Raw genomic sequence first — 24,570 nt, 5'->3', positions numbered from 1 at the left:
CACTATTCATCCAGAAAAAAAGAGTTGATCTGGTTCCTTCCTTTGCCCCCCACTCTCCCACCCCCTATGCATTCTGTCACAAAGTCCTTCAAATTTTGCCTCTAATTATTAGACCAACCCAGTTTGCATTTCTTCCCTACTCCCTAGCTCAACCTCATTCCTCAACTGGTCAACTGCTACACCCTTTTAAAAGCGTGCTGGCTGGGGCACCTGGGTGGCTCAGTGGGTTAAGCCTCTGCCTTCAGCTCAGGTCATGATCTCAGGGTCCTGGGATCGAGCCCTACATCGCGATCTCTGCTAAGCAGGGAGCCTGCCTCCCCCCCTCTCTCTGCCTGCCTCTCTGCCTACTTGTGATCACTCTCTCTCTCTCTGTCAAATAAATAAATAAAAACTTTAAAAAAAAAAAAAAAGCATGCTGGCTTCTAGCTTTGCTCTACTCAAAGCCATACTCTTAACACTGTCCCCAAGCATGTCACTAACTTTTCAGAGATTCCCCATGACCAAAAGGGTAAAACCCAAATTTCTTAGTGGGAGGGATCAGGCCTTTTTTTTTTTTTTTGAAGATTTTATTTATCCATTTGACAGAGAGAGAGAGAGAGCAAAAGCAGGAACACAAGCAAGGGGAGTAGAAGAGGGAGAAGCAGGCTTCCCCTGGAGCAGGGAACCCAACATAGGGCTCGATCCCAGGACCCTGGGATCACAACCTGAGCCAAAGGCAGATGCTTAACAACTGAGCCACACAGGCACCCCAGGCATCAGGCCTTCTATATGTGGCCCCACCATTCTCAGTCTTGCACTTAATGTTCTATTAATAATTAATACCTGTCTGGTCTACCAGGTTGTTTGGGCCTTATGCCTTAGCCATCTGCCCTGCCAGAAACCCTCCACTGCTCTCTTTTGCCTAAAGCAATGTGCTCCTCACAGCGCCGCTCTGTAGTGAATTCCTCCAGGAAGCTCACCCCACATGCCCAGAATGACCGAGGGCCCTTGCTTCCTCTGGCTTCTCGGAGTACCCACTATATACCCGTCATAGATCTTATTCTGATATATTGGTTAAATCTTCATTAGATTTACAACCACAGCATGTAGCAGAATGATTAAGTTGTGACCTTAACTGATTCCAACTGTCCTTTTAAATGAAGGTGTTTCCAAGTTTCTAGCCATGGCTCTCTTCTCATTCTATATAACTACACTATACTTAATTTCAACTAGGTTTCAATGAACAAAGTTAATGATTCCTAAATCTTTCTCAATTCTACACAGCTTTCCTGAGCTCCAAGACCAATTTTCCAATGGCCCACTTAGATACACCACTAGAATTTCAAACCTAACCCACCTAGAATAAAATCATCATCTCCTCCCTCCCCATCCTGTATTTTCCACCTCAATCATTCCACCTTCTATTCAGAAAGAACCAGCCTTCATGTTCACCCCAAACTCAGCAATCAGCCAGGCACCAAGTCCTTCTGATGCTATGGGCTCAAGAGCCCTCAAAATGCCCCATCTTTTCCATTCCCATTATTGCTGCTTGAATTTACTCCAAAAGCCTCCTCACTGGTCTCCTATCTCCAGGCCACGCTTATTCCAGGCTTCAAAGGGGACTTTACTAAAATGCAAGCCCAGTGACAGCATTCACTAGAACAATCTCAAACTGTTCAGTCCCCTGGGTGGCAAAATTCTGAGCAGTGAAGGTTCATCATTGGACCTCTGCAAACCACTCTAGCTTCATCTCCCCTCACATTCATCCTGCACAGCAGTCATAACAAACTACCTACAGTTCCCCAAAAGACCAAACTCCCTGACATTTCCAACCTGCACTGTCTCTTCTGCCAGAGCAGCGTTCTCCCTCCCATCTCACTGGTATGCTCTGATTCCTCCAGGATTCATTTCAAGTGGCACCTCCTCGGTGATTCTTCCACAGGACCTTCCACAGACATCGACCTCATCTCCTGCTGCAACACACTGCAACTGTTCCCATCTCTAGGCTCCCACCAGACCAGCTAGGAACCACCAGACTTATTTTTAGAACCAAGATCCTCAAGTTCAATGGTGACATGGAATAATACACATATGCTATATTATATGGTCTGAAATAAATATTACAGATTTTGACACATCCTAAGTAGAGTCCAAACCTCACTGTTAGTGCTTTTAGAGATGAGATCAACAAATTCTGCTCCATACTATGGAGACAAGAAGGCCAAAAAGCAGATCAGCATACACTTTTAGAGACCCAGCTGACAGCTCTCCAAATCCTGTGTTACCCTCTCCTCTTCCAAGAGCTGCACAAATTCCCAAAAGTACAAGAGTATCAGTTACTATATTACTCTGAAAACTGTGCATATCCAAGGAAGCAAGAACTCAAACAATTATCATTCTTTTATATACTTCATAACCTGGTATCCTTTAAAAATGATACACTGACATTGTTTCCAATGTTTCAGGAAAATGAAAAGTAGTCCTCACAGGACCTTTTAGGATTCCTGCCATGGTTCAATCAAGTGAATCTTGTAATTAACACTCCATCTGGTACTTCCCTATAACTCTAATAGCTCATATTTTAGTGTTGCTTTTTAAAAAAAAAGTCCAAGTAGCCATGCAAATTCACAATACAGCACTAGAACTGTGCTATTATTTGTTATATTTACTGAATACTTACTACGCACCACACACTGTGCTGAGAGCTCTGGATGCATGACTTCCCTAATCCTCAGAGCAACCCTATGAAGTAGGCATTATCTGAGCTTATGAAGGTCAAGTCAACTGGCCAAGGTCATAACGGTAACCGGCAGAGCTGAATTCCAGTCCACTGTTTCTGGCCCCAAAGCCTTTAGCCACATAGTAATTCACCTGTTCTTTCACATCTGAGCTATGCTGTCATTTAATAAACATTAAGTATCTACTCTGTTCCAGGAGCCGGACTTGACATCAAGATTACAAAGATAAATAAGATGTGTTTCAGACTTCAAGCAGCCAGTGGGTTTTAGAGGTAACAAGGCATGGTGGGAGAGAGCATGGATTCCAGCGACACTGTCTGGGTGCAAATCCTTGCTGTACCATGTACAATATGTGACCCTGGGTAATTTACACCTGTCTCCTCACTGCTGCCTTTTTTCTTTTTTTTAAGATTGTATTTATTTATTTGAGAGACAGGGTGAGTGAACAGGGGGAGGGGCAGATGCGGAGGGAGAAGAGACTCTCAAGCAGACTCCACACTGAGTGCAGAGCCTGACGTGGGGCTCAATCTTAGGACTGACCTCAGACAAAACCAAGAGTCACACACTTAACTGATTGAGCCACCCAAGCACCCCATATCTGCCTTCTCCATTGGCTGATGAGCACTAAATCGATTAATTCATAGTATCTAGTTGGTATTCAATAAATGTTAACTGTTATGATTTTTATTACTACAACTACTATTACAGCTGCTGCTATTAGCACCACCGACCAGTGACCTGGTATTTGTAACAGAACAATGCACTACAGCACAATAATAAGGGCACCAAAGACAGGTAAGCCCAAAGGACCAAGAGAAGGTACTCAGGAGGAAGAGACACCTAACTTGACTCTCAAAGCACAAACAGGAGTGGACTGATATGGAGAAAAGAAAGATCGGCAGAAGCAGAAGAGCATCTTCCAGGCAGGGAAACAAAACTCGCACAGTAAGAATACAATTTTTTAAGAGAAATACAAAAAATAAAAAAAAAAATTAAAAAATAGTGAATTGGTGCTAAAATAAAAGGAAGAGTATAAGGAAAGAAGAGCCTGAAAACTCTCCCTGGTATCTGACACATGCTGAGTATTTACTGTATGTTTACTGAATTGAAAAGACAAGCTTGAAATAATTTGGCCACTGGCTTGAGGTCAAGTTTGGTTACACTTGGGGGAGTGGGGGGGCTCATAGCAGGTTTTACCAAAACTGAATTTACTCAGAAGTCACAGCACAGAAATGCTGTAGGTTAATTATTTTAATCTGAATTTAGCTTCAAAGCACACGCCTATGTTTAAACAGTTTGTTCTCTGTGACAGCATATTCTCAATCAACGACATGAGAACAGCAACAGCACAAAGGCCACATACCTGAGTATAAGGTGATATAAAACTCGTGATGCATACTAAGCCAGCATCTGCAAACAGCTTAGCAACTTCTGCGATGCGTCTAACGTTCTCCTCTCTGTCTTCAGGACTGAAGCCCAGATTCTTATTGAGACCCTGACGAATGTTGTCACCATCCAAAGTGTAGCATGGGATGCCATGGCACACCAAGTACTCCTCTAAGGCCATGCTCACTGTGGTCTTTCCTGCTCCAGATAAGCCTAGAAGCCAACAGTCCAAGCACAGTTCAAATGCAGCATTAGAAGAATAACCACTTAGTTATAAGGAATTAAAATCACAGGCTTAATTACATTGATTTTTCATAGCCATCTCTCAGGAACACTTCCTGCATTTCTCCATAAGATATATATCTGAGCTAGAAAAGCATCTGTAGTTCTAATAAAATAAGCATTTATGTTTTGGGGTTTTTTTAAATTACAACAGACGTTTATTTAAATTAATAGATTTGTAGCTCAAATAGTTATCAACAGCACATTTCAGGTTTACTAACTTCTTAAAAATATCTGAGGGCAGCTGCAACCACAGATTTCCACTCCATGATTTCTCCTTGCGCATTCTTCTCTCTGTTCTGTTTCCCAAAGAACTTCTTTCGGATGGGGTTCAAGGTAGAATTTACCCTCCTCATACTGCGTCCACTGCTCATTAGGCAAAATCTGTTTCCTCCTGGTCAGATCCCGTGCCCTCTCAGAGTGAAACACTCTGTGGTGTTACAGGTTCTCAGGAAGCCTCATGGCCTCCTTCACGTCATCATTCTCACATACTGTATCATCTCACACTAACACTAGTTTCTTGAACTGCAGCACTGTGATACCATTTCTGAACACCCTCCAGCCCCCAGCTTAATGCTGCAACAGCAGGCCGTTCGCCATTTTGATCCAAGACTACAGGGTTTCCTACTCAAGTATTTACGTTTTTAATAACTCCTGTCTATGCCCAAAGGTATCCTAGAAATTACTCATTTTCAAAGGGTAGATATTCTCTTCGTTCTCATTACCACTATTCCAATGCCACGTGCCAAAGTAAAAACAGAGTGATACGCCCAAATTATTTCTGGGGAAGCAATAAAAAGGACAAAAGTAAGTAAAAATAATATTGTAAAGTTATCTTTATATCCCAGGATCAATACATCCCATAGACTACCATGATAAAAGTATCTGGGAGTCCAATTTATAATATAATTAATCTTGAGAGAATATCCTTACTTCAACTCACTTTCCTCTACCAATGTTCACTCACTAAATAACAAGGAAAAGGAAAACATATATTTATGCACTAACACTTGCCACCCTGATGAGTATGTAAGTACAGAATTCACAACTAATGAAGCAAGACATAAAAATGGAAGTCTAGGGGCACCTAGACTAGTTTAGAAGGATGACTAAAAAAAAGTGGATGATATGTTAGAAGGATCAATAGTATTACTTGCTTTATACATTAAAAACTTGTATATTGGGGTCCCTGGAGGGTGCAGCAGGTCAAGCACCTGACTCTCGGTTTCCACTCAGGTCATGATCTCATGGTCGCTCAGTGTGGAGTCTGCTTGAGATTCTCTCTCCCTCCCTCTGCCCCTCCTGCTTGTGCTCTCTCTCAAATAAATCTTAAAAAAAAAAAAAAACACTTTGTATTAAAGGTTATAGCAGACGGTATTTTCCAAAGATGGCTGCGACAGAATTTCCCACCCCAAAACCCCTTTAACAATGTGACATCGTCACTGTCACAAGACGTAGAGTCTAATTCCTTGAATTCCTTGAATCTGCGCTGGTGTTAGGATTCTCCTATCACCAAAAGGACGTAGTGAAAATGACAATGTGTGACTTCCAAAGCAGAGTCAGAAAAAGCTATTACGCAGTTCTCTTTGGACTCTGCATCCGAGAGAAGCCTGCTATTAAACAGCCTGAGGCCACCATGCTAGCAAGATCACAAGCAAGTGGTTTCATCAGCTAAGCTCCCAGCTGACAGGCAGCATCAAGTGAGTTAGTTAGTTAGTTAGGTGAGCCTTCAGACGTCAGGAAAACCACCCCACTGAACCCTCCTCAATTCCTTACCCACAACATGGTAAGCAAATTAAAATGGTTGTTTTATGCAACTAGGTTTGGGGTAATTTGTTACACAGTAACAGTAACTGAATAAAGAGATGGAGGCAGGGGGTTCTGTTTGCTATTGTTTTTAACTGGCAGTGAGCACTAAGTATGAGGGGGGAAAAAACCCCGAAACCTGAACTTTTAGACTTTTTATATGAGACAACCTAAATGATAATAAATGTACCTATTTATACATACATGTGTATATTCATCTTATGTATGTATTTGAAACACAGTAAGAAGACTGCTGAAAATTTAATTACTGACATAGAAAATTTTATTGAGATGATTACAGCGAACACAGACAAGAAGGCAAAGAACTTAGAGCAATTAGAGAAAATTAACACAAAATTACAAGAGAGATAATCCAGAACTAGATAAGGAAAAATAGTGTATCTGAAGAAAAGAAACCAAATGTACTGGACTGAATAACTAATTCCCCTCCCCCCAAATTTATATACACCTGGAACCTCAGAATGTGGCCTTATTTGGAAACAGAGTCTTTGTGGATGTAATTAGTTAAATTAAAATGAGGTCATACAGTACCAGGATAGGCACTAAATCCAGTGACTGGTGTCACTACCAGGCCATATGAGGATGAAAGCAGAGACTGGAGCACTACATCTATAAACTGAGGAGCACTCAGTATTGCCAACAACCTCCAGAAGCCAGGAAAGTGGCCTGGAGCAGAATCTCCCTCAGAGCTTATAGAAGGAACTAACCCCACCAAAACCCTCATTTCAGACTCCCAGCCTCCAGAACTGTAAGAGAATAAATCTCTGCTGTTTGAAGCCACCACGTTGTTTGAAATAACTTGTTACAGTACCCCTGGGAAACTAGGAGACCAACCAATCTAAAAATATAAAAGAAAGTTTATCTGAAATAAAAATCTGAGAAAAAACAAACTGCATTCCAGGAAAATGGCAAACCACTCAATAGCTTGACAGGTCCTGGTTAAGCTACTGAATTGCAACAAAAAGAAATCTTTACTTCCGTTTCCAACACTACTGTCAAAAAACAAAAACAAAAAAAAAAAAAAGGCTAAAGAAAATCTGACAACATAATTAACAAGCTTGATCTAATGAACATTACGAAATATTATACACATCAGGGAATAGATGTTCTTGTCAAATATATATGAAAACTGATTATCTATGAGATCATAAAACAAGCACCAAAAAAATCTGATGAACAGTATTTATAAGCATTGCTAAATGATAAGATCAATGGAAAAAGCCATGTTCAAGAAAAGGATTACCCAATTTTTCTAAAGATTGATTTTCCCCCAAACTGACCTCTAGATACAATGTAATCTCAAACTAAATCCCTACCAAATTTTGGAGGAACTAGTTAAACCAATTACAAAATTTATACAATAAAGCAAAGAGCAAAAAGAAAAAAAGTCAAGATATTACTGACGACGAATATGGTAAAAGGACTTACTTTACTGGATTTAAAGACTTATAAGTATATAGTAAAAAAGCAATGTGGTAATAATAGAGGAACAGACCAACAGGACAGATCAGAGAGCCCAGAAACAAATCCACACGTAAGTGGAAATGTGACATATGACAGTTGGCATTGCAGGAAAAAAAGGATGCCCTTATCAATATATGTTCTTGAGGCAAACAATTATCCACATGGAAAAAAAAGAAAATAGATCCCTCCCTCACTTGCACACAAATATCAACCACAGATGGATAAGGGGCCTAAGTGAGAAAGGCAAAACTAAAATATAGGAAAAGAGATAATTTTTCAGGGATCCAGATGAAAACAGGAAAGTTTCTAAAAAGCAAAAAAAAAATCAAATGAGTCTCACACTTCTTGACATCATTTAATACTGGAAGACAATGGAATAATATTTTAAGAATTGCAAGACAAAAAAAAAAAAGTTGAACCAAATATCTATTTGACCCAGTCAAATCGTCATAAAAGACAGGCATTCTCAAACATAAAAACTCAGGAAATTCAGAATCCAGTGAACACTATCTTTCAAAAACCACTTAATGATGAAATACGAACACTTAAAACTGGACCCAGAGAAAGAGCTCATGACTGGACATACCATAATCAAAGAACTGATAGTAAGTTGATGGATACAGAATCAATTTACTTACAGTACTCAAAAACAAACAATTACAAAAATTTAAGATGAAGAATTAGGAAAATGTAAGAATCTAAGTGTTATGAACCTGGACAATGGAAAATAACAATTTATCAACAATCTAGATATCAGAATAGAAGAATGTGAGGATGGTGTCTTCCTTCACATAGAAACGGACTTGTCTACAATTGAAGCATGTAATTAAACACACACACACACACACACACACACACACACACACACACACACAAAACAAGAACGTTGCTTTTCACCAATCAGAAAATATTTTAAGTATTGGTAATATCCAAGTTGATGAAGACACTAGGAAATGGAACTCCTCCCACACTGTTGGTAGGAGAGTAAACAGATATAAAATTTTGGTGGTTTATTTGGCAACATGCATCAAAATTTTAAATATGATTCTAGAAGTGCCAAAATCTAGATCAATTAACCCTCTCAGCAGGTGGGCCTAAAGGTAGACTCTGGGAGAACCAGTGCGAGAAACAATCTGAGACCAATGCGAGAATCAATCAGAGGCCAAACCAAAAGGTAAATGACAGAAACGGATGAGAAATTCTTTATCACTCATTGTTCCTCTTCATATGGTTTACATCATCAGCTTCTTGAAGGCAGAATCTAGGTCTTGTTTGCATACAAAAAGCTTATAGAATGTAATGTAGTTATCAACTAGAAAGTAATTCTGTGTGCATTAAAAAAAAGATTTATTTATTTTAGAGCAAGAGAGAGAGCACATGCATGAGCACACAAGAAAGAGGAGGTGCAGAGGGAGAGGAAGAGAGGCTGAAGCAGACTCCACACTGAGCGTGGAGCTCTATGCAGCGCTCAATCTTGTGATACTGAGATCATGACCTGAGAAGAAACCAAGAATTAGACACTTAACCAACTGCACCACCCAGGTGTCCCCTAGAATGTAATTTTAAAATGCATTCTGGTTTTCCCCTTTTTTTCAACAATTACATAAAGAACAAAGGGAATTATTAAAATGTTATAATCCAGCAACGTTGTTAGTTACATATGGTGATGTTCCAGATACAAGGACAGCTCAAAATCTAAATAAATATGCTTCATCCCAGTTCAAGGCTGTCTATAAACATCACTTTTTTTTTTAAGATTTTATTTATTTATTTGACAGAGAAAGAGAGTACAAGCAGGGAGAGCAGCAGGGTAAAGGAGAAGCAGCTCCTGCTGAGCAGGGAGCCCAATGTGGGGCTCAATCCCAGGACCCTGAGATCCTGAACTAAGCCGAAGGCAGACACTTAACTGACTGACGCCACCTGGGCGCCCCTATAAACACTGCTTTTGAAATTAGCTGGTTTATCTCTCTTGACTGTACCTGTTAGCCAAACTGTGCAACCACGAAAACCACCTCTGGTCCCCACGACCTGACCTCTCTTGTTCCTGCTGACATGATGAGCTTGATAGGTGACATTAGTTGCTCTCTGCATCCCCTGGAAAAAAGAAACAAAATTCAGATTCACCTGAGTCCTTTAAAAAGTAAACACATATTCTTTGCTGTCACTATTCTATATAACATGCCAAAAGCAAGGAGAAAGATTAAAACAGCTTTCTTTTCTTTATAGTACCTAGCATGGCCTTTGGTGCGTTACAGACACCAGTGAAATTAACCCTAGAACCACGGAGGAACACAAAAACTCTTACTACCGTGGCTTTACAAATGAAGATGTTAAACCTGAGAAAAGTTAAACGGGTTGCCCAAGTTCCCAGAACAAGGGAGTGGTGGACTCCAGAGCCCAGTCTTCCACTCAGTCATTCATTTAGCCAATATTTACTGAGGCCCTATCAGTATACCAAGTGAACTCAACAGGGTCCCTACCCTCACTGAGCTTGCATTTCACTGCAGGAGACAAAGCAGAGCAATTTATTGTAATATCAGAGTGACAAGTGCGTTCAGAAAATAAAACAGGGTAAGACTGGAAAGAGGGATCAGGGATGGGTGCCTCTTTACACAGAAGGACGAACAGACGCAGCTGAGAAGGAAGCATCTAAGGAGACTCCTGAACGAAGCGTGGAAGGTCTGTGGGTAAGATGAAATGCATGATGGAAAAAGTAGACACACTGCTTATTTGTGGTTATTCCACAAAAAAGGTGGAATGCAATTTTTCTTCCAATATTTTCTTCTTAAACAAAAATAGCATAAATTTACACAGGCCTCAAAGAATCTGAATAGCCATTTCTCCAAAGAAAAAATACAAATGACAAAACAAGCAGTTTAAAAGTTGTTCAGGGATGCTTGGGTGGCTCAGTCAGTTGAGAATATGACTCTTGATTTCAGCTCAGGTCATGATCCCAGGGCTGTGAGACTGAGCCCCATATCGGGCTCCACACTGGGCATGGAGCCTGCTTGAGATTCTCTATTCTCTGCCCCACACTCTCTTTCTCAAAAAAAAAAAAAAAAAAAAAAAAAAAAAAATCAGTATCATTAGCCATCACAAAAATGCACATCAAATCAAAACCACAAGGAGACAGACACCTCTATAACCCACTAGAATGGCTATAATCAAAAAGACAGTAACTAAAGTGCTGGTGAGACTCTACTGAGAATTTAGAATCCTCAGACATTTACTGGTGAAAATGTAAAACAGTAGAGCCACTTTGGAAAATAGCACTTTTATAGAATGTTAAAATATAGTTACTATATGACCAAATAATTAAACTCATAGATGTATACTCACAAGAAAGGAAAACATATCCATGCAAAACATATATACCTAAGTTCATAGTAGCATTATTCATAAAAGCCAGAAAGTGGAAAAACCCAATTGTCCACTGACTGAAAATTAGATAAACTATTTGAAAATTTATGTATCCATTCAATGGAATGTTACCTGGCAGTAAAAAGGAATAAAGTACTCAAACACGTAACAATTTGGGTAAACCTCAAAAACATTAAGCTAACTGAAAGGAGCCAGTCACAAAGATCACATATGGTATAATTCTATTTATCTGAAATGTCCAAAACAGGAAAATCTATAGAGACAGAAAGTAGATTAGTGATTGAGTGATTGTCTCGGGCTGGGAGATGGGGGGAGGGGGAAGCCCGGGGGAGTAACTGCTAATGGGTACAGGATCTTTTTGGGGGTGATAAAAATGCTCTAAAATCGTCTGTGATGACAGTTGCACAACTCTATAAATATACTAAAAATCATTTAACTGCACACTTTAAGCAGATGAATTGAATGATATCTCAATATTATGATATCTCAAATTATATCTCAATAAGGCTGTTTTCTACCCAAAACAAACAGAAAAAAAAAGAATTACAGAGTCTCTATTTCTCTTCCTATGGAGCAAAAACATAATTTAGGTTCTTCTTCTTCTTTTGTTATTGATTGATTGATTGATTGATTGATTGAGAGAATGTGCGCACATGCACATGGCGGGGAGGGACAAAGGGAGAGAGAATCTCAAGCAGACTCCCAACTGAGCACCAAGCCCCAGGCAGGGCTCCATCCCACAACCACGAGATTATGACCTGAGCCGAAATCAAGAGTCCAACGCCTGACTGAGACACCCAGGCGCCCCTAATTTAGGTTCTTTTTAGCAGCTTGTCTTTTATTATTATTATTATGTCTTGTCTTTTATTATTATTAACATAAATGCATTATTTGTTTCAGAGGTACAGGTCTGTGATTCGTCAGTCTTACACAAGTCACAGCACTCCCCATTGCACATACCCTCCCCAATGTCCATCACCCAGCTACCCCATCCCTCCCACCCATCTCCCCTCCAGCAACCCTCAGTTTGTTTCCTGAGATTAAGAGTCTCTTATTGTTTGTCTCCCTTCCGGTCTCATCTTGTTTCATTTTTACCCTCCCTACCCTTTTCTTTCTCTGATTGACTTATTTTGCTCCGTGTAATAGCCTCTAGTTCCAACCACATCATGGCAAATGGCAAGATTTCATTTCTTTTGATGGCTGCATAGTATTCCATTATGTGTGTGTGTGTGTGTGTGTGTGTGTGTGTGTATACATACATACACACCACATCTTTTTCATCCATTCATCTGTTGATGGACATCTAGGTTCTTTCCATAGTTTGGCTATTATGGACATTGCTGCTATAAACATTCGGGTACATGTGCCCCTTCTGATCACTACATTTGTATCTTTAGGGTAAATACCCAGTAGTTAGAAGCATGTATTTATAAAATAGATATGTGACAGCATTTTTTGATAGGGTGTTTGTATTTGATACTGCTTAAAGCTCTTACTTTTCCAGACAGTTTTATTCAACACTCATTCAACTATTTACTGAATGCATACCACATGCCTGACATTCTTCTAGGTGCTGATGAAACAATAGTAAACAGTACCAATAAAAATCACTGTCCTCATGGGACTTATCTAGTCCTCACTTATCTAGTCTCTAGTGCAGTGATTCTCAAGATGCAGCCCCTGAGGGAGCAGCTTCTCCTGTGAACTATTAGAAATGTCAGGTCCTGGGATGCCTGGGTGGCTCAGTGGATTAAAGCCTCTGCCTTTGGCTCAGGTCATGATCCCAGGGTCCTGGGATGGAGCCCAGCATCGGACTCTCTGCTCAGCAGGGGGCCTGCTTCTTCCTCTCTCTCTCTCTGCCTGCCTCTCTGCCTACTTGTGATCTCTGTCTGTCAAATAAATAAAAAAAATTTTTTTTTTTTTTTTTAAAGAAAAAAATGTCAGGTCCTGCCGCAAGGCCAAGGGAATCCGCCGAAACTTTGGGGTAGGGCCCAACAATCTGTATTTTAAAGACCTCCAATCGAGTAGGATGCAAGCTCGAGTTTGAAAGCCTTGGACTAATGGAAGGGGCCAAGGATAAATAAATAAATTATATAAGTTAGGCAGGAACAAATATTGAAAAGAAAAAAGTAAACAAAGCAAAATTGTGAAGAAATTTCAGAGAAGCGACATTCAGACAGGGTGGCCAGCCAAGGCTTCAGCAAAACGAGGACACTTAAGACTTGTGATGACTTCTGGGGTTAGCGCCTCCAGACAGAGCGCAGAGTGAGCACAAGGGACCAGGGAAGTCTAGGACGGTGGCCGTGCAGTCCAAATGACTCACGTGAAGCCAACAATCATCAATTCAAAGCAACACCAGTCACCAGGTCCAGTGTTCCGCAGCAACTTCAGGGACACAGAAGGAAGGAAAAACAACCTGGGTGGATCCAACCTGAGCTGTAGTTTGGCCGGAGGCAGGGGAGAGAGGGGGTCTTCAAAACAGGGAATAAACAGCCTTGCAACTATAGAAGCAGGAACCGTGGTTTTTTGTGGGTGGGGGCGGTAGGGAGGGGCTGTTTTAAAAGTATGAATTTGTAAAGGAATATATTTCTGTCCAGATCAACTTTTGGATGGTAGTCCTTTCTAAAAACGGTCTCTCCCTGAGGTGCCGGATCTCTTTTCCCACCTCCCCCTCCACGATCCTCCAGTGTACAAGACAAAGCATCTCTACCTTTCTCAGTCCTACTATCACTCATTGCAGAAAACCTTTTGTGGCCAAAGGGACAATCTGACAATTCTTTTAACAGGCACACCACAAAAACTGCACCCCTCCCCAACTAATCATCTCATGAACAAACGCATTTCCAATAAAATTATGCTCTACATGTACAATAATCACTTTTGAAAAATTATAATATGGATCTCCCTACCTATTTCTTTTCAATGAACTAATGAAGCAAACATTATTTTCCAGCTCGACATTTCCAAGATCTTAAACAAAAACAAGGTTCCACACACGGAAGTCTTCGTCTCTTGGGAATCAGTGACACCTCTTCCCATCAGTCACTAGGTTCAGCTCCCAGCCCAGCTGCCTGGGGAGAAGGGAGCAGAGTCTGAGGGAGGGGGTTGAGGGGGTGGTTTCAGGAGGGTACTTGGTGAGTTAGCTGCCTACACTGGCAGAACCTGTTTGACTGAGGTCATTTTGCTTTGGGGTTTATTCCAAGTTATTCTGCTTTAGGGCAAGAAGAAACATGTACCGGATGAATTTTAATTCATTCTGGCCCTGTAAAATATCTCTTGTTTTTCTTTTTAAATTGAGTAGAATGTCAAAGTTACCTGAGAAGCTATAAACAACGGAGGATGTGATCTGGAGAAAATACAAGATAAGCAGAGGCTGTCTATTTTAACCATGAGAAAAGAATGCTACCTCAGGGTTCCTTGCTCCAACCTTTAAAAAACTTCTGGCAGCAGATATGGCAGTCTAAGGAGGCTTAATGTTAATGTGTGCTTGAGATTTTTCATATTAAAAAACACTCTTAAAAAAGATTTGTCACAATCTCCCACCTCCCAGTTTCTCTGAGTAAACCAAAGTGCATTTTTTAAAAAATTACTGGAATGGCAAGGTGGTGGCATTATGCCTGAATTTTACCAAGAATCTAAAGGCCACTTCCAACAGAAAAATTCTTTTAATCCCCCTTCCCTTCTTTTCCACCCATGCTAGCCAAATCCTTCCTAGAATTCCACCAGAAGAAAAGACATCAGTAAGTCACTAAGGCCAAGTGAGTGATTCTATATTCCTACTCTCTGTCTTCAGTGGCCTAGCTTCTCTCCACAAGACGGAGAAATCAGGCTTACAAATTTCTTTAAGAGGATGCGAGGTTTGTAGAAACATTTATGTGGCTTGGTATATACACTCAGCAGTCCCTGCAATACTTACTGCCCATATGATTTGTTCTTTAGGGACTGTTTTATACTTTCAGCTGCCTTTCTATGTGTATATAGTTGGACTTTCTTGGGAGCGTAGGTCAAGCACATGAGTTAACAGTTCTATTTTCCCCAGTGCCCAACCTATTTCCGTGTGCCTAGTCAGTGCTAGTTAGATCTGAGGCATTTATTTTAAAGCATGATTTGTTTTCTCTGCATAACTTACAAATGAAATGCTGACTGACATTCAGAAATCTTTAGTCTAGCAGAAGTGGGCTAATTCATTTCAAGAGAATTTACTCACTTTCTCCACTTGGGGCTAAACAACCATTGGTCCCATTTCTAGGCTAACATCACAAGGCCTCTGATATTTGTGGAGCACATTTTCTACACATTCTACAAATGTCTGCCATGACGCACACAAGTGGCCCTGGGTACCTTTTCTGACCCACCTTAATTTCCACATGGGCGGTTTTATTATTTTATCCACTTCCCTATGGGAGAAATTAACTTCTCCTATGATGTCATTTCAAGAACTGTATGCCTTGTCAGTTTACTATGATCTGATGAAAAACTGCCTTTTTAAGTGAAATCTGTAAAAGCACAGAGCATATGCCAAATATCAAGCATAATTCTGGACTCCACATCCATCAGCCACCCCACCACCCCTCTTAAACTGACTGCTAAACAGTGTGGTCCCCAAAGAGAATCTCTGAAATGATAACAGGCATGTTTCTTTTATGTCTCAAGACGTACTATGGAGAGATGGCAGAGTATGGCGTGAATAAACTGGAGAGATGGTAGAGTACACACAAGGAGAAGCCTTTACTTCACAGAGTTACCGATCTTATCGTGCAGTTACTGACAACTGAAGTTAATCTTCTGAACATTAACAAGCCAAAGACAAACAGCAAAAGTGAAGATTATACATTACTGGAGACTGAGGAAATTTGAAAATGCTACGCTTAAAACCTTGCTATGGCAAAACAGGTCACACAGCAGACACTGGAAGGATGTTTCCGGTCAGGAAGTGAATCTCAGGCTCCACCCCAGACCTCTGGAATCAAACGAAGTTCCTGGTAGGCTTACCTGATTGCCGTCAACTATCATGCACGTGCTCTGTATATACATGACAGCTCTCCAACAGGTCTGTTTTAAAGATTAAGTAACATTTAAATATTTAACGGGGATTTTATAATGTCAATACCTTTAATGGAAGGGCCCCTGGATGACCTCCAGGTGGAAAGCCCAGCTGTAAGAGATTCCTACAAGACAGAAATGAATCCAAGATTATTTGGTGATTGATCCCTTCTAGATACTGGGCATAAAATAAAATAAATAAAATAAAATAAAATAAAAACATTTCAGAGGAGGAGACAAACTATAAACACGTAAAGAAATCATTACACCATGACAGACCCCTGCGCCTCCCACCAGGGTAACTACACATAAGAAGGAGCTCAGAAGCTGGGCAGACAAAAATACACTAACATCTCCCTCAGAAGTTGAAATTAACTACTAAAGCCATAGGAGAGTACACACAAAAACGTGTAAATGAATGTTCACAGCAACATTAGCCATAATAGCCAAAGAAGAGAAACAACTCAAATGTCCATCAAATGATGAACAGTTAAACAAAATGGTATATATCCATAAAATGGAATATTATCCAAACATCGGAAGGAATGGAGTTTGGTAACACACTACAGCATGGATGAACCTTGAAAACATTATGCTAAGTTAAAGAAGCCAGACACAGTAGGCCATAGGTTGTATGATTCCATTTATAGGAAAGTTTGGAATAGGGAAATCCAGAGACAGAAAGTAGATTACTGGTTGTCAGGAGCTACAGAGGACGAAGGGGTAGGAAGGGGAATGAATGCTCATGGGTACGGGATTTCTTCTGGAGGCAATGAAAATGTTCTAAAATTGGATATTGGTGATGGTGATACAACTCCATGAATATAGTGAAAAAACAATGAACTGTACAAACATATGAGAGACTGAGGTAAGAGATGCAAGCATCAAAGAAACTAGAGGGAAGAGACAGAATAATGGCTACATTCACCTAAAAATTAAAAACTGGACTTCTATAAATGTCTAATATTCACATTCACTGGAAGGATGTTTCCGGTCAGGAAGTGAATCTCAGGCTCCACCCTAGACCTCTGGAATCAAATGAAGTTCCTGGCATTTTTTTTCAGTTAAAACTCACTTGGTAAAGAACTAGATCTTTAAACGATATTTCACAGAAATAACTACCACTTAGGTAAATACCAAAAGGAAAAGTTATTCTCTTCACTTAAATTACTTAGGAACTTGCTTTCAAAACGATTCGGGGTTGGAGTTTGACTATTGTGTCATTAGTACGCTATAAATTATTGATCTGTCTCAGAACAAAAGATGGTCACTTCAATGCTGATGGATGAGGAAATGGTATTATCAACTAGATTTTACTTTAAATTACTAAGTTTGCATTTCAGTTGGGTAGTTTTTTCTCTTCTTCTTACTCAAAGCCAAGAATAAAATAGTGTTTCTCAATTTCAGCATTAATGACTTTTAGAACCAGGTAATTATCTGTTGTGGGCACTATTCTGTGTTCCGTGGGATGTCTAGCAGCTTCCCTGGCCTCTATCCAACAGATGCCAGAAGCCCCACAGTGTGTGCGTATGCACACACATAACAAACAAAACTGTCTCCAGACATCACCAAAAACTTCTTTAGGAGTGGCAGAATTTTACCTGGTTGAGAACCGTTGAAGTAGAGAACTACCCCTCAAAAGTCAATGTAACAGACCCAGGCAAAGCTCATTTCATAATTCACACTGAGAGCCACAGATCTGCTAAGGGAAGGCGAACACTGCAGTACCCTACCAGAAGTCAGGGCTGCAGAATCGCCCAGAAGCAGGATTCCAAAGAAGCCACTAGCTTGATATTTCCTTCCCCTAAAAGTAAAAATGAATACATAAATACTTAGAGAGTAGAAAAAAGTGTTGGCAGCCATCCCAGGTCTAGATAGGTCATTATCTAGACCTGCCCTGTCCAACCTTCTGAAACCATGAAAATGTCCTACACTGCATTGCCCAAAACACTGGTCATTAGATCCACATGGCAATGTGGCATGTGAAATGGGGCGAATGCAATGAAGGAGGAGAATTCTTTATTTCACTGAATTTTAACTAAATTTAAGTTGCCACATGTGGCTAGCAACTATCAGATCAGACAACACAGATCCAGACCTTGCTATCATTCTTGTTATTGGTGTTAATCAACATAAAGAGTCCATTTCAGTAGAGGTTGAGTTTCCCTCTTCTTTATGCAATTTTTCCAGCAGCATCTCCCTGGCTTCCAGAAGGAAGATGAATACCTATGCCTGACCACAGTCAGACCAATGTTTTGAAGAATGAATATACTGGCCTCTTCCCAGCTTTTCATCAGCTGTGTGTTCCATATCTGCAGGCTCATTTCTTTTTGTTCCACCTCGGTCTTCCCCAAAATCTAGAACGGGCTACTGCCCTTCTAGGAAAGGCATATAGCACTATAAGGAACAAATGGCTCGAAAAGGTAGAACCGGTAAAAGGAAAAATTATCTTATTCATTTGTTTACCTTTTAATTAACTCCCTGCTACAGAAAATGCAACATCCATGAGAGTGGGTAGGATTTTTTTACCACTGTGTCCCCAGCACCTAGAATGAAGGCTTGCACAAACATGATATTAAATATTTGATAAATAAATAATAACAAGAATACCTTAAATACTGCTCATGTGCCAGGTACCACCACCGTGCTTCAAATACACTGACTTATTTAAACCTTATGGCAACGCTAGAAGGGATGTACTATTATCCCCACTATAAGCTCTGTTTTATTATCCACATTTTTACCTTTGAGGAGAAGGAGGCTCAGAGGCATTAGGTAACGTGCCCATGATCACACAGGTGGTTAATGACAGAACTGTAATTTGAGCCCTACCATGTTATGGAGTTCATTCTCTAACTTAAGCTATGCAGAGATATTAATGTTGTACAGGCTTTTCATATCTGAGGCACCAAAGCTTACTCTATACAATACTCCTTATCCCCATCCTGCTGTATGAGCAAAGTGTAGACACAGCACATCTGTAATGAAATCTCACTACATAATCCATGGTAATAGCAGCATGCAACATAATACAGGGGTGCAAACAATTCAGCAACATACAAGAGTGTGTGCACACAGAAGAGCCATGACATATGGTAAAGTAGCCCACAGCTCTGAAGATTTTAGTAAGTAATAAAGACTAACAGGCATCTCAGGCAGAAGGAAAGGGCTTGTGTAAAACCATGAGGATGGAAGGTATGGAAGGGATGTTGAGGCTGGAGATAGGGAGCTATGGAAAATTTGGGAGTGGTGGGAGAGAGGGGAATGGAAAGCCAAACCACAGTGAGACTATATGTGCTTCTGAATATCAGATCACTCTGTGGGCACTAGGCTCCAACTCCACCATGAGGCAGGTTTAAGCAAGTAATTCAAGCCAACATGATTTTACCAAATGGGTAAATAAACTTGGGCCTGAACTGAGTGCCCCACATTTCCCTCAGCCCAGCTAACACACTCCTCCCAAGGGCAGATAAAAGCTGATCCCATTGGAGAAAGGCTCTATCAGATGGAGAATGATATTCATTACATCCAGTGCTTTGTTGGACTGAGCTAAGAGGAAGGTAATGGAGCAAGTTCACTCCTGATTTCTCTTTCCCATTCTTGTAGACGTATGGAGACACCTTCCTGTAATACTAATAAACATTCCCAATCCTGCAACATGACATTTTCCCATGTCTTTGCCTATCTCTCATGAATCCACTTCTTTTACCTGCTCTTTCACAGGAGATACTACGCAAAGCTTAGGACTTACTCTCTTTTTCTCTGTATTCTCTAACTCAAATTTAACCATTAAATCTTTATTTCCAACCTTAACCCAATTCAGTCCCTACCGTTGTGTTGTCCACATGTTGCTACTGAGTATCTGAAAAGAGGCTGGTCAGAACTGAGATGTGTACATGTAAAATATACATTTAAGTGAAATATCTTAGTAATTTTATATTGATAATGGTAGTATTGAAGTTACATTTATATTGAAATGACTGTTTTAGATATGTTGGGGTAAATAAAATACATTATTAACATTTATTTCAACCTGTTTCTTTTTACTTTCTGTAATGGGCCCTCTAAAATTTTAAACTATATATGTGGCTCACATTATATTTCTACTGGAAAGCATATCTACTAAAGCTGTTCCTCACACTCAGCAAGCTGAAAACTGGATCCACCACTAACAAACTCTATGACCTCTCTGTGCCTCAGTTTCTTCATCTGTAATGTAGAAATACTACTTGTAATGAAGAGGGTAACTGTAAAAAAATAAATAAATAAGAACCAGACATAATACTTACTGTATGCCAGACACTGTTCTAAGCGTTTTTCTTATATTAGCGCCTTTCAATCTTCACAACACCCCAGTAAGACTAGCATTTCCATGTAATAGAGATAAAGATACAGATACAGATACAGAGAAATTAAGAGACTAGCCAAAGATCACATGATTAGTAAATAGTGGAGCCCAGATCTGAGCCCAGACAGCTTTAAAGGACCATCTCTCATGACACCCACTTCAGAAATGCTGCAAAAACTCAGTAAGTTAATTTAGGTAAAACATTTCAGGCAGTACCAGGTACACAGTAAACTCTCCTTCAGTGTTTAACTATTATCACCATTACGCCAGCCCCCAATTTTCCTTCCCATTTCCCAGCATGTCACCACCCTTCTCCCCATTTCCCAGGACTAAAACCTCAGGATCAACTTTTAACCAGCCTCCCTCTTTCATCCCCTAATTCTAGTTAGCTCCTTCTTAACCTTCTTTGAGTGTTTTTAACGCACCTATTCCACTATTCCCACCACCACCTTAGCCTAGCTCTTTGTACCCTCACACTCGAATTCATACCAAGGAAAACTTAAAACAGTGCTCATGCACTAGGCATGCTTCAAATCTATTAAAACTTCAAATCTCATTAAAACCTAACTATAACCCTGTCTGTTCTACAGGACTTCCACATCTGGGCTCTAGCAGTATTTAATTTCCTCAGTAGCCCAGGCTTCCTAGAAATCCAATTTCATCATGTGATGGAAACTTAAAACTGTATGGATGTGTTCTTTACACTAGTGTCTATCAGCTGACTTAAGTATGTGAAAGGGAAATATGAGGGATGTTCTCTATTGGGGCAAAAAAAGACTTCTAAGGCCCATAAAATTAAAAATTCTAGCCTCCTTAAAAACTTCCCACAGAATCAAGTCTTAACTCAGCAAAGCCCCACCTTACCCATTCAAACGTCACTCCACTCTTCAATAAAAATTCTCCAGAGTTGGGACGACTGGGTGACTCAGTCAGTTAATTGTTCAGCTATTGGTTTAGGCCAAGGTCATGATCTCAGGGTCAGGAAAGGAAGCCCCAAGATGGGTGACATACTCAGGAGGAAGTCTGCTTAAAGATTCTCTCCCTCTGCCCCTCCCCCAACTCACTCTCCCTAGACCTCTGCCCCTCTCTCAAATAAATAAATATATTTTTTATTTTTTTAAAGGATTTTATTTATTTATCTGACAGAGATCACAAGTAGGCAGAGAGGCAGGCAGAGAGGGGGGGAAGCACGCTCCCCGCTGAGCAGAGAGTCTGATGCGGGGCTCAATTCCAGGACCCCGGGACCATGAGCCGAAGGCAGAGGCCTTAACCCACCACGCCATGCAGGCACCCCAAATAAAAGTATTTTTTAAAAAAATTCCCCAGAGTAAACAGGTTTCTTCATTGTTCCTGGAGTAAAAATAATATTAATTCTTATTCCTAGCCCTTATTTATTCAGTGCCCCTCTGACTCACAAATCTGAGTACATTTCACCTCCATAAACCTTCCCCAAACACCCAGGATAAACTAATCTCTGCTCTAAATTGCGATAAAACATGTCTTACTCCACTCACTGTGGTCTGATATATTCATCACCTGGCAAATGCCACTTACAAGCCCAACCAGGCCATGAGCAACTGGAAGGTAAGCATGGAGTCCCTCATATTTCATCTTCTCCATGAGCAGCACAGGACTCTACAAAGAACACACACCTATTCAGCAAAAGTTGATAAGTAATGGATGGTGTAACTGAAATTATCTGTAAATACCTTAATTTAGCCAACCTTATTTCCCTAACTAGGAAATACTTCAAGGGACAGGAGCAATACTAAATTACATGGTAGTGATTTCATCGAAACTTCAAATTTATTATTTTGTTTACTCCTCAAAACAGCCCAGTGAAATGCACACTATTACATCCTTGTTAAGTCAGCTGAGGTTCAAAGAGATAGACGGTTTTCCCTTAGAGCACTTAGCTACCAAATGACAAAGCTGGGACCAAAAACCACGCCAGTAGCCCAATGCTCATTCCAGTGTTGTAATTCACCTTTATCTCCTTTCCCTGCTTATCATGTTAAGGTTAAAAGGAGAAAGGAATCCGATGAGAATCCTTGGTAAGAAAAGATATGGTAAATTCACGACTTCAAACGAGTATTTGCCTGAAATCGCTTTTTTTTTTCTTTGACTCATCAAGGGTAATGATGATCTGCAAGGCTGCATTTAAAATTAAACCTCGTGATGGTACTGTACTGTGAAATAAAAACCCATCTAAATTGAAAACCATTTCCTTTCCTGACTCAAAAGTTGGACACTGCCTCCCCCTCCCCCACTACAATCTGCTCTATACTTACAAAATCTTAAGGCTGTTGATCATCAGAGAATTAAGGAAGGAAGCAATCTTCTGAGGGCACAGCACTAGACCATCAAATCCAACCGGCAGTTCTTGCTAAACGTTATAAACCATTAGTCTTCCCATACCTTACTGTCTCCAGAAATCGAGTCCTTAAAACTCCATCATGTTATTTGTTAGACATTCCAATTTAATACCGAGCCACAAAGAACCTCAGTTCAGAGCAGTCTCAACTCATGAATGGCCACATTGTTGGGTACTCTCCCTTCACACTGAAACTCAGAAATGGAAAGACGTGGAGATGGATCCAAACCTGGGCTAAGTGAACCGGCAGAGCCAAGAAAAACCAGAACGCACCAAACGCGCCCGCCTCCGCCTCCTCTGCAGACCTTCAGGCCACTTCAAGATGTGGGCAGCATCCCCCGTCGGGGGTTTACGCTTCAGCAGCCGACAGCTCACTCTCAAAAGATTATCTTCCAGGTCTCTTCTGAGCCGAGGTGCTGGGGAAGAGGGCATTCTTCGCCCCCAGAAGGTGGGTCGGACCGCACACCGCGCCCAGCCGGAGACCCCCGCCGCGCCAGCCCGTCTGGTACCCCCACCGCTCCGGCTGGGAGGCGCCGCGGCCTCGGGTACCATCCCCGAGTCCACAGAGGATGCAGAGGGGGCGGGAGGAAAGCAGCTGCTCCGGAACGAGCTGCAGCCACAGCCTCCCAGAGCCTCCTTCGCTCCACTGCCCCGACTCACCCAGTTCTGCGCATTATTGCTCAGCTTGACTTTCTTGCACAGGCTCCCAGGGACCTCCATATCACCGAGTGCGCGCGGGTGCCAGGATCCTCACCTCCCTGAGCGGAGCCGGAGGAGAGGCCGGAGGGGGCGGGACGGGAAGGCGGGGCCTCTTCGCGCTGGGCTCGGCGCGCGCTTACGTACGCACGCGCTCGTGCTCGTGCCTCCTGCGTGGCGCGTCGGTCGCGCCTCCGAAAGGTCTGGAGCTGAGGTATGTAGGGAGGGGCGAACCGGCGGGCGCGAACCTCAGGCCAGAGTTGGGGGCGGGGCTTTAGAGGTCTGAGCACGCGCGACGCTCTTCCCTCTCGATTCTGAGGAAGGGGCGGGGCCTGGTAAGGTAGTCGTGGAAGTTTCCTGGCTTCTCCACAGCTTCCCCCCTCGTGCTGCGCAGGCGCTGAGTCTGGAAGCGAGTGGCAGGCGCGGGCCGCGCACGGAAGGGCAAAGGAGATATCTAGCTCTCAGCTTTTAGCGCGCTGGGCTCCCTTTCAGCTGATGCTGGTTGGGAGAAGACGCTGATGCAGTCTCTTGCCCCTCTAGCTTTTCCTCCTTTAGCTTGGCTGCCGGTCTCCTGTGTGCCCTCTTTTACAAAGAGAAGAAATGATTCACCGAACAGCTCATTCGTCACACGTTCGGTCTAGTGGCTTTAAAATTCTGCTCAGCGGCGCACAATTTCAAAAAACAGTCAATACCCCATCCTTGGTCATCAATAATTAATATCTTGACTGGGATTCGTGGTTATCTGCAAGGTGCCTCCTTTCCACTTGGCGACCTCTCTTCATAGCCGGAGATTTCCGTCCAGTGATTCTCATCCGATAGGCCAACGGGCTATTATTTATTAGCTTTTCCCGAAATTCTTAAGAGGACTGAAATCCAGGCTTAGGGAAGTCTGCTGGTTACCACAGGGTAGAATGCCCACCTGTACAGGACATCTTGAAGTTCACCTAATTATTACAGGACTAGTTAATAGGAAAATGGGCTGGGATATGGGGGAGCTTCCTCCACGGGTTCTCGCCCCCATCCCATTACTCTAAGGACTTTTCCACAGCTTT

General features: G+C 41.4%; 1 protein-coding gene across 10 annotated transcripts in view; it reads right to left on the bottom strand.

The window, feature by feature from the left end:
- Window positions 1-23,760, bottom strand: part of LOC111153873 (3'-phosphoadenosine 5'-phosphosulfate synthase 1) — a 98,641-nt gene extending 74,881 nt beyond the window's left edge. Inside the window, exons 1-6 of one of the 10 annotated variants that reach the window (XM_022513197.1) lie at window positions 18,567-20,132; window positions 17,834-17,904; window positions 16,168-16,225; window positions 13,967-14,128; window positions 9,656-9,770; window positions 4,081-4,316 (exon numbers count right to left, since the gene is read on the bottom strand). In XM_022513197.1, coding sequence (XP_022368905.1) covers window positions 4,081-4,316; window positions 9,656-9,767 — 348 coding nt within the window. In that variant the 5' untranslated portion in view covers window positions 9,768-9,770; window positions 13,967-14,128; window positions 16,168-16,225; window positions 17,834-17,904; window positions 18,567-20,132. Of the gene's footprint in view, window positions 1-4,080; window positions 4,317-9,655; window positions 9,771-13,966; window positions 14,129-15,412; window positions 15,554-16,167; window positions 16,279-17,833; window positions 17,905-18,566; window positions 20,133-23,095; window positions 23,431-23,482 lie in introns of those variants that run through there. The other 9 variants (XM_022513179.1, XM_022513161.1, XM_022513206.1 and 6 more) reach the window with 9 other exon arrangements.
- Window positions 23,761-24,570: the final 810 nt, after the last annotated feature.

The sequence above is a fragment of the Enhydra lutris genome, unplaced genomic scaffold (assembly GCF_002288905.1).
Source record: "Enhydra lutris kenyoni isolate GAN:26980312 unplaced genomic scaffold, ASM228890v2 scaffoldscaffold3, whole genome shotgun sequence".
Taxonomy (NCBI): Eukaryota; Metazoa; Chordata; class Mammalia; order Carnivora; family Mustelidae; genus Enhydra; species Enhydra lutris.
The sequence above is the reverse complement of the archived record's forward strand: the minus strand, read 5'-3'. Positions and strand labels throughout refer to the sequence as shown.